The 10,088-nt window shown below is 45.0% G+C and overlaps 2 protein-coding genes across 2 annotated transcripts in view; one reads left to right on the top strand and one right to left on the bottom strand.

The window, feature by feature from the left end:
• Nucleotides 1-1,161: 1,161 nt before the first annotated feature.
• On the bottom strand, nt 1,162-2,069 carry LOC100896965 (uncharacterized; the record flags this gene model as incomplete). Its single annotated transcript, XM_054252390.2, is given in 2 exon segments — nt 1,162-1,685; nt 1,688-2,069. Coding segments are annotated over 2 exon segments (768 nt in total), but the record flags the coding sequence as incomplete, so codon positions are not given.
• The window catches only part of MAN2A1 (mannosidase alpha class 2A member 1), a 189,210-nt gene continuing 180,569 nt past the window's right edge, over nt 1,448-10,088 (top strand). Inside the window, exon 1 of the mRNA XM_002806611.6 lies at nt 1,448-2,572. Coding sequence (XP_002806657.2) covers nt 2,438-2,572 — 135 coding nt within the window. The 5' untranslated portion in view covers nt 1,448-2,437. The remainder of the gene's footprint in view (nt 2,573-10,088) is intronic.

The raw sequence follows: 10,088 nt of genomic DNA, 5'->3' as shown, positions 1-10,088 counted from the left end.
CTCTGAGAGTTAACAAACCTGTGCTTGTCATTTCTCTTTATAACCATTCAAAAGCACTCAAAAGAATCCATCCCACACCATAGTCTTTCTAGTCACCTTTATAACCATAGCAGTCAAGTGTAGCAGCCATTTGGGCCCCCAGGGCACATGCTTCAGTTGGCACTTCATCGGAATCAACCACAGATAATTGCTTGAGATGCCCAGCATGCCATGAATTATATTTCCCTTTGGCAAGGAGTTCAAGCTCAAAACCTCAATCAAACTGACCTCTAATCCCGTCTTTGCAGATCTATTTATTGGGACTACTCCTGGGACAGGGAAGGCTTAATAAAAGGAATTATTAACTATAATAGAGGATTAGAGTAACAAGGGATTCACTAGCAAGAAGAGAATCTTAAAGAATATAGAAATAGCAGCTATAAGGAGCTGACCTTATAACTAACACTTGGGCTGAGAGACAGAGTGCCCAATGAAGAATCTCCCCAATTCCTCCCAGGGCTAAGATCTAGACCCTTTCGGAGAGTGCACGACCTGGCTCATTGAATGGCAGAGAAGTCACCATTGGGCTACATCTGCAAACTAGTGGAAGATGTGCCCTCTGCAACTTGTCACAAATGCCTCTAGGGTGCCAGAGAAGTTATGGGGTAGCGTCTTACCTCCTCTACAAAGCTCCTAGAGTTGGGCATGCGGGAAGAAACTGCTAGTTACTGAGCACTGTAGGACCTTGGCACTGGAGAAAGTCAGGTATGCTGCAAAAGGCTATCAATACATCGAAATCTGGAAGCAAAATCCTTTTTTTTGTAATGTCTCTTTAGCGCCCTCTACTGACAAAGCTTCAGTCCCAGAAGGCAAACGGAAAAACTGTTTAAAAGGCTCAGATCCATTTTCACAGTGCAGTCAAAAAGGGTGAATTTGGAGCTGAGAGGCAATAAATCAATAACTGGCACAAGCATCACTTCTCAGATTACACTCATGGATTTCGCAGTCAGTTGTCTACGTCTGCCTGGAGGGCCCTTTGTCAGACTTGTTTCCCCAGGTTTCAACAGGCTGTCACCAAAGTTGGAAATAGCCAGAACAGAATGTGCAGCCCTCTTCTCTTGCATTTCCTCCAGCCTTTCACCAAGTACTCTTTCAGGCACGCCGGGCCCGAGTGTCCTAGCATAGGAAACCTGGACAACAAAAGGAAGTGGGGTATAAGCTTAACCCCCGTTGGGAGTGGAGTGCTGGCGCCTGAATGTCCCCAAGGCCTCAACTCCCAGAAAGCTGCCTGTCAGGTCAAAAAAGCCTTGTGAGGTCTTCCTACTGATGGGACACTGGGAGGCAGGCGCGGGGCGGGCCCGGCGGGCGGTGCACTGTGATTGGGCGCCGGGGGGCCCGCCCCCTCATCTCGGCACATCGGGAGGGGGCGGGGTCAGCCGCCTGCTCGGCTCCGGAGCTGCGGGCGCCTATTGACCCAGCGGCCGCTGCGCCGCCTCTGTCTCCTCCGGCTTGTGGCGGTCGGTGCTGGGGCGCCAAGTGGCGCTGGAGAACCAGCGCTTCCTTTCGCCGCTGCCGCCGCCATCTCCGCGTTTGTGGGGCGGGAAAAAGGGAGGGGGCTCGCGGCTGCAGCTGGAGCGGGCTTCTCTCCGGGGACGGTCTTTTCCTTCCTGCTCTCCTTTTCCTCCTCCGCGCATTGCCGCCGCCCGCCCCTGCGCCTCCCAGCGCAGCCCGGGTCCGGGAGGGGAAAGGTAGGGGCGGCGAGGGGCTGAAGAGGCTGGCGAGCGGACGCTAGCTCTGAGGAAACTCCTCGATCCCTGCGTCCCGGAGCCCAGGGTGCACACAGGTCCGGCCGTGGCGGTGGCGGCGGCGGCAGGAAGGGACTCAGGCGGGGGAGGCGGGGGCGGTGCCGCGGGGGCGGGCCCCGCCGTCCCGGCTAGAAGTTGTAGGGCCAGGCTCCTTGCGACCCTGTTCTTTCCTCCTCGGCTCCTCTGACCTAGCTGCGCAGCTCCGGCCGGGGAGCTGCAGAACCCGCGCCTCCCCTGGGTGAGGAGGACACGTCTGCCCTCGTCGAGAAAACTTTTCCTGCCGACTCAGTCGGGGCGGCGGTGGCAGGAAGTGTGGGCAGCGACCTCTCCTACGCCTGCCCCGTGCGCCCTGCCGGGGGTCAGCGCTGAGCTTGCGATCAAGTTTGTGGGGGCCCCTTCCCAGCTGCCAGCGAGTCTCGACTCGAAAGGGACGCCCGGTCCCGGGGAGGGCGGCAGGCCAGGGGGAAGGCCAAGAGCGTGTGGTGGCGCCGGAGACGAAGTGCGGAGCGCGGCCGGGACTCGCACCGGCAGCCCAGAGCGCGGAAGGCGCGCAGCCCGGGAGAAGGGAGCCTACGGCGGCTGCTTCCTGGAGTCCATAGTCCGCGTCTCCTCCGGCTGAGGACAGTGTCCTAGCCCCGAGTCTATCGAGGAAAATGAAGTTAAGCCGCCAGTTCACCGTGTTCGGCAGTGCGATCTTCTGTGTGGTGATTTTCTCGCTCTACCTGATGCTGGACCGGGGTCACTTAGACTACCCCAGGAACCCGCGCCGCGAGGGCTCCTTTCCTCAGGTAAGCGCCTGGGAACGGGGCGCGGGGTTCCGAGGTGCCAGGCGTGCAGGCTCCTGGTTACCAGCTGCTCCCCGACCTCTCCCTCCCGCCGCGGCCCCACACCCGGGCTGGGCGAGGCCGAGCCGGAGGAGGGTCCCAGCCGTCTCCAGCCCGGCCACTGTAGGTCTCGGACGTCAATGACCACCTCCCGGAGCCACCTCGCCCGGGCGCGCTGACTTAACAAAGTGCCGGGCGGCGTGCGACGGCGGCGTAGCGCCTGGGGTAGTGGCCATGTTTCGGCACTCGCACCCGGCCTGTTGGGGTGGCCTCGGGCACCTGCTGTCGGGGGTACGGGCACGGTATGAGGCGGCCCCCGCCAGCTCGGGCATCGAGTATCGCGGTGGGGTCGTTCTCGGTTCTTACAGGGTTAAGCCGCCCAAGGTAGCCCAGACTCCCCCTGCGCGCACGCAGTCGCGGAAATGGACCAAACCGACCCCACCTAGGCTTTTTAACCCCTTCCCCACTGCTTCTGAAGATAGAGAAGTTTATTTCGTGTTGCGGCCCTTTTAGAAGTGGATCTGTTGATTTTAGTGTCGTCATTCCTCAGCTATTACATCTGGTTTGTTTGTAGCAGACATGGGGAACTGAGTGGGGAAGCGCCTGTTATACTTCGGCCGAAAGCTGTGGGGCGCTCACTCCTCCGCCCAGTGGTTAAATTGGTAAATGAGTTGAGAAGATGAACCATCCAAAATCTTATTTAAAGTTACCAAAAATAAGCAAAACGGACACAGTCTGTTTCCTTTGGAAGGGTACCCACCTCGCGGCATGTGCGACTTCAGTTGCAAGTTATTTACCAATAACCTGTGCACTTAAGAAATTTCAGTGAAACTGAGTATTGTGTAGTGTGCTCTGTAACAAATGCGCCTGAAGAACTCAAACCCTGACAACAGGACGATCTAACTATTCCTACCATACTTAGGAGAAAGAGAAGCCAGGCCGTGAAGTTGACATAGTATTTTTTATCTTTTGTGACAGTGTAAATGACCAAAGAATATCCTTGCCATTTTATTCTATTAAGCTAGAGCAGATGGCTTGAATTTGAGATTAAAGAACAAACTTTACTGGAATTATTTTGAAAGTGAAAAAAGACCTTTTATGGATGCTATCATCAATACAGAGCACTCAACATGTTTTGTTGGTGAGAGATATTAAAAATCTTACTGCAGAGAATGTATCAAAATTTTAAAAGCCTCTGCTTCCCCTAGGAAATATGACAGAGAAAATAGAAACAAGCACTATGGGCATCTTTAAATCTTGAGCTCAGAGCTTGTCTAGTACTTCTTGATGAGGTTGGAAAAAGGTAAGGAATTTTAAGCTTAGATTGGTTTTGTTGTGTAATTTTTGGTTGAAATTACTGTAACCTCATTTTCAGAACTTTCTTCATTACAGGAAAATGATAAAAAGTGATATATTCTACTTAGTGTTACCTTAAATAATGTCCTTTGGCTTTGGCTTGATCACTTGAAAGTGATTTATGCAAACATCTGGACCGGGGTTTTCTGGCAACCTTGACATTTTCTCTGTTTCTAAAGACACGAGTGACTCATTCAGTTACTGGGAAATCTTAGGCAAAGTTAATTTCAATATTGCAATATCCATACTTAGTCCTCAATGAGAGGCTGAAGTTCTGCTTTAAGTGTAAAGCCTTTGATGAAAGGTGACAGTGGCTGCTGGAAGAGAAGGCTGTTGGTATTGTACTGGGAGGTGGAGCATTTTTTATTTAAGATTGCCCTTCTCAGATTTTCTGTACTGGATTTTCACTGCAGAAAGAAGGTATTCTTTGTTTTAGTGCTTGGAGGGCCACTGAATCCCCAAGCAGATAGACATTATAAGAGCCCCATGTAAGCTGAATTATTATGTGTGTCATATTAGCCTTCGTATCTTACATGGTAAACTTAATTCCCATAACCACCACACAGTGGGCGAGGGAACTGAGTCACCGAGAGATTAGTTTGCCCAAGGTCACATAGCTGTAAGCTGAGATTTGAACAGGTATCCTTTGGAGTCCAGGCTCTCAGCCACTATGTTGTCTTGTCTCTTAGGAATCAGTTGCCTACTATTTAGGCTGCCGTCTGCTTATCGAAAGACCTGATGTAAAATATAGAGCAGTGGTCCTCAGCCTTTTTGGCACCAGGGACTGGTTTCGTGGAAGACAGTTTTTCCACAGATGGGGGTGTGGTTATGGGGAGTATAGGGTTTCGGGGGATGGTTTGGGGATGAAACTCCTCCACCTTAGATCATCAGGCATTAGATTCTCATAAGGACCATGTGACCTAGATCCCTCACATGGGCAGTTCACAATAAGGGTCATGCTCCTGTGAGAATCTAATGTTGCTGCTGATCTGACAGGAGGTGGAGCTCAGGCAGGTAAGCTTGCTGGCCTGCTATGCCACTCACCTCCTGCTGTGTGGCCTGGTTCCTAACAAGTCCACAGTCCTGGAGTTGGGTACCCCTGGTATAGAGCATGTAGCTCTCTGGTACCTTAGCTTACGACTTTTCTTTAAGGAACTTTTATTCTGAAGCCATAATGAATGTGGTTTTTTTTTTTCTGCAACATTTAATACTTGAGATTTATACCTTCCCAGAATGTCTTTGAGCTCATTTCAGAGCTAAATATTATAATGAAAACGATTATGCAGTCCAGCATCCAGAACTTGAGTTGATTCTTTTATTTATTTTCACTACTTCTAACTTATTCTTAATTTGATAACACCAAACACAGCAAAAGGAAGTTGCAGTTTATTTCTTTGACAAGTTTGGGTACTGAATTCTTGAGTTGCCAAGCTGGTTGGTCAGTATATGTCATTTTTGGTGTCTAGTAGAATGATTTATTTAGATGGGTATTGAGTTCCTCTAAATTGTCCATTTTAGTTGGTTTCAGTTGATATGGAAACTTCACTAGGCTTGAAGGTCCACCTTGTAAACAAGGTGTTTTTAAAGACCATTCTAGATTGAGAGCAATCTATTTGTGGCTTTTCAGAGAGGAGGCTTTGTTGTTTTTTTCCTCTTCTCTCACAGCTCTGTGTTTTCCACCACTTGGCTGGACTCTGGGGCAAGAGTGGGCTGGCTCAGGGTGCTCCAGTTTCTCCCACCCTGGAACAGCTGTCTGCCTTTGAGATATTCTTTGGAGGTCTATCTTGAAGCCCTCCAAAGCATTGTTTCTGCTTCTGGGAGGAATTCCTTGGAGGACTAGAGGCAACAGGGGGCTTAATCTGTTGTAACTTGTATGTATATTTCAGAGTTAATAAATGTCAGCTAAAAAAATTAATAAAAATTCCACTGTGAATAAGAGGTTGGTCCTGGCATAATGTCCTGAAAATGCTTTCTGATAAGTTGGAAGAATTTGAGCAGATGGAAAGGAGAAACTTTGTTAAGGTCTCCCTGAAATTAGTCATCACTTCTTACAAGCAGATTTCACAAGTTGCTTACTATCTGTGGTGTGTTTAATAGGGTTATCTTATTAATGTCTTATTTGTGGATCTGGAGAATTAATGAGTCAGGTTTTATATAACAAATGGTCACTCTTTAAATAATTAGTGTAGCATATGACCAAAGAGATTAATATTAACTCTTAAAATGGAAATTGAGATGCTAATAGAAAATGTGAAAGCGAAGTTAAAATTTTTATCTTTTTGCCTACGTAACATTTATCAAGTGAGAATGCCTTTAAATAAGCATTTGAAAGCCATTAGAAGGTGGGAACTTGTATACCTTCTTTTTTTTTCTTTGGGACAGAGTCTTGCTCTGTCATCCAGGCTGGAGTACAGTGATGCAATCGCAGCTAACTGCAGTGGTCTTGAATTTTTGGGCCAAAGCCATTTTCCAACCTCAGCCTTCTGAGTAGCTAGGACTACATGTGTGAATGCTACTGTGTCCTGCCAATTTTAAGATTTTTCTTTTGTAGAGAGAGGGTCTTGCTATGTTGACCAATTGGTTTAGAATTCCTGGCCTTAAGCTATCCTCCTGCCTCAGCCTTCCAGAGTGCTGGGATTATAGGTGTGATCCACTGCTCCCAGGTGTCTTTTTTTTTTTTTTAACTGTTATTATTGTGCATTGTGAAACTATAACACATACAGAAATGTGCCTTCATGCTTTATATATCAGTAGTACTTCTTAAGAGTCCATGTCAATAAGTTTAACTAGGACTTTGATTCCCCAATTTTTTTTCTTGCTTTCGTAAATCTGTAGATTTTAAGAGTGACATACAAGGGAAATATGATTTCCTTCCCCTTCTTTCAGTGCAGTCTATTTATAAACAATAGCACTTGCTGCTGGGGTTTGTTCAAATTTGTCTGAGGGAGTTTGTCTTATTTCCTGGGATATGATGCTGGAGATCTGTGCTTTTTGGGAAGTGGTGGAACTTTGAGCAGTGCAGAATTAAGGAATGAAAGAACAAACATTAGAGCCTTTTGAGGCAAGTGTCCTCCAACCTCTCTTCAGTCCAACAGCCCTGTGGGACTCTTCCTGATCAGTGTTTTTCATTAAGACCCAAGCTTATTTCCTAGAAACCAAGTGGGCCAGATTCATGACTGTCTATGGTTTGAAGATATTAGTTTATGGTTTTTTTTTTTTTTAATTGAATTGGGTGTGTTGTTCCCAGATGAACACAGTTATGAGGGCCTAACAAGTATTTTTGCCAGGAAGATATTACAATTGTATTATTGGAAGGGGATTTTCTCTTTTATGTGTTAATTTGCATTAAGAGACTGTCTGGGCTGTGGGCAAAATAGGGACTAAAATGATCACTTTTATTTGTTTTTGAGCCAGCTATTGCTTTTTTGATAACTTAAAACGTTGGCCTTTTTTGAAGGAATGAAGTGCTGAGAGTTTCCTGGAACGAGTGAGGTGGTTCAGTAGTTATTGCTGATCACCTGGTTTATTGTTAGTTTTTTTTTGCATTCAGGAGTCTTAGTTTTCCCTTGTTCTTCAAAGCCTGTAATCTTTAAGAAAATGGGAGGATATTTAGCAGCTCTGATGACCTGTCTTTGCTGGATTGTAAAGGTCTGACTGCATTTTTTTGTCTCTTCTGTCTTCGTAAAGTTCTTGATAGCAGCAGCTTTTATGAAAGTTTGAGCAGAGCTAAGGCAAGGAGGAAGAACTCTAAAATAGTGATTTTTGCTTCTCAGTTGTTATTAGTAGGTTGATCAGGAGAGGAAGTAGGACATTTTAAAATGGGTTTCTGTTTAAGTTATCAAGCCAAGCTGCTATTTTTAAGGTTGAAACCATGTTTAAATTCAGACAAGTTTGAGGATTAATTGTACTGAAATGGAGCTCACATCTAGTGCTTTAGTGAGTATTGCTAAATTTGCCTAGAATAGGGAGGAAGTAAATAATTTGATTTGATGAACTCTGTCACTTGAGGTCATATCATATCTTTTCTGAAAGAGTGCTCTGTTTAAGTTTTATTTTTATGCAGACAGGTGCATAGTAGGTATCTAGTGAATGTCTGTTGTTTTTTTTTTTTTTAATTGAGACGGAGTCTTGTTCTGTCACTAGGCTGGAGTGCAGTGGCATGATACCGGCTCACTGCAATCTCCGCCTTCTGGATTCAAGTGATTCTCCTACCTCAGCCTCCTGAATAGCTGGGATTACAGGCACGTGCCACCACACTCAGCTTATTTTTGTATTTTTAGTAGAGATGAGGGTTCACCGTGTTGGCCAGGATTGCCTCTATCTCCTGGTGACCTTGGGCTGGGATTATAGGCGTGAGCCACCACACTGGTATCTAGTAAATGTCTTAATGTTAAATTTCTAAATCTAAAATACTATTTTCTAAAGAAGAGATCACCTTTAAAGTACTTTGGTTTAAAACTGTATATACTCTACCATTTGCTGCCTCCAGGGTTTACAACCCCTTTGCTATTGATGTTTTGGGCCAGAGAATTCTTTGGTGTTAAGAGCTGTCCTGTGTATTATAGGGTATCTAGCAGCATCCTTGCTGCCTACCAAGTATCTGCCAACATCACCTTTCTCTCTCTGTCCCCCTAGTTGTAGGAACCAACAATGTCTCCACACACTGCTTAATATCCTCTGGAAGAGGGAATCATCCCTGTTGAAACTGCACTGTCTGTGGTCTTGTCAAAGGCCTATTCTTTATACCTAGGACACTTTGTTAGCGCTTTTCGTTTTAGGAAGGAGTGATCAAAAGGCTGCTTGAGAAAACTGCAGACATTTCAAAATATTTTTGCAGATAGTTTTCATACTACCTTATTAATCAATATGTCTTATCTACCTATGCTAAAAGGCAAGAGGAATAAATCTGGACAAGTGCCAACCTCTAATTCAGCTGGAAGAAAGTAAAAGATGATCTGTTTACTATGACCTGACCCTAATGCTTTTCTCAGAATACCTCTGTCCAGTTGGAAAAAATTTAAGCTCCATTATAATAATCTTCAATTTCTTCCTTTAACTTACATATGAACATAATCTATCCTTGTGTTTTTTGTAACGTACTACAGTTTAGAATTCCAAATGTGTAAGTAAATTTTAGGCATCCTGAGAAAGAATAGAGCTCACTCATCAAAAAACACTAGTTGTCTTTTTGAACTTCAGCCTTTTGATCACTCCTTAAAATGAGAAAAAGCAGGGAAAGAAACTGGAAAATAAGGAGAGTGGATAGAGACTTGCCTCCTGTTCATTTCATTTTGTCCTCTAAATAGCATTTTTTTTTTTTTAAAGAAAGTGGGATGGAGGTAGGAGGGCAGGGAAATAATAAAGTTCTTGACAAATATGTTACCTTTCTCTTTTGTCTTCAAGGCCTCTGGTTTTAAACTCTGCCTAAATCAGCTAACTATGAGCAGAATCTGCCTGCTCCCTGTCTTTATAGGACCATGAGCTGAGAATGGTTTTTACATTTTTAAATAGTTCAAATAATATTTTATGACATAGCCATGGTCATTCATCTACTAGTCTCTGGCCACTTTCATACAACAGTGGCAAAGTTTAGTAGATAAGACAGAAATTAGCTCACAAAACCTAACATATTTGGCCCTTTTCAGAAAGAGTTTGCCAATCACTAGTTTAAACTATATTTCTCTATTGTTAATATTGGATGCAAATAGTATTTAGATTTAGTGGTTAGATCTGTTAAAGTAGATGTGGGTTAAAGACAAACAAAATTCTCATAAATTGGTTATTAGGTAACCATTGATCACACTTTGTGTTTTTAGAGAGTGGCTTAAAACTTGTGTTATCAACATGTTTCATATATTTCCAGGTATCCTTAGGGAACTTGGTTAGAGTGTGGAAATGCTTGATGAGTTTAATTTGTTTCTTTTCTTTCACCTGAAGGTTTCACACTGTAGGACCGCTCTGGGAGGGAAGGTTCTGAATCATGAACTAGGCAAAATTGATCCATAGCTTCAAGATCGAAAAGCATGACTTTAGAACTTTTTGGATCTGTTGTAATTCACAGATGGGCTGAATTCAAGCCCAGTCTGATTGCTTGGGTTAGTTAGTCCTGAGAAGGGAATGCTCA

The sequence above is a fragment of the Callithrix jacchus genome, chromosome 2 (genome assembly GCF_049354715.1).
Source record: "Callithrix jacchus isolate 240 chromosome 2, calJac240_pri, whole genome shotgun sequence".
In the NCBI taxonomy this organism is placed as follows: Eukaryota; Metazoa; Chordata; class Mammalia; order Primates; family Cebidae; genus Callithrix; species Callithrix jacchus.
Note: the sequence above shows the minus strand (reverse complement) of the source record. Positions and strands in the feature narration are given on the sequence as shown.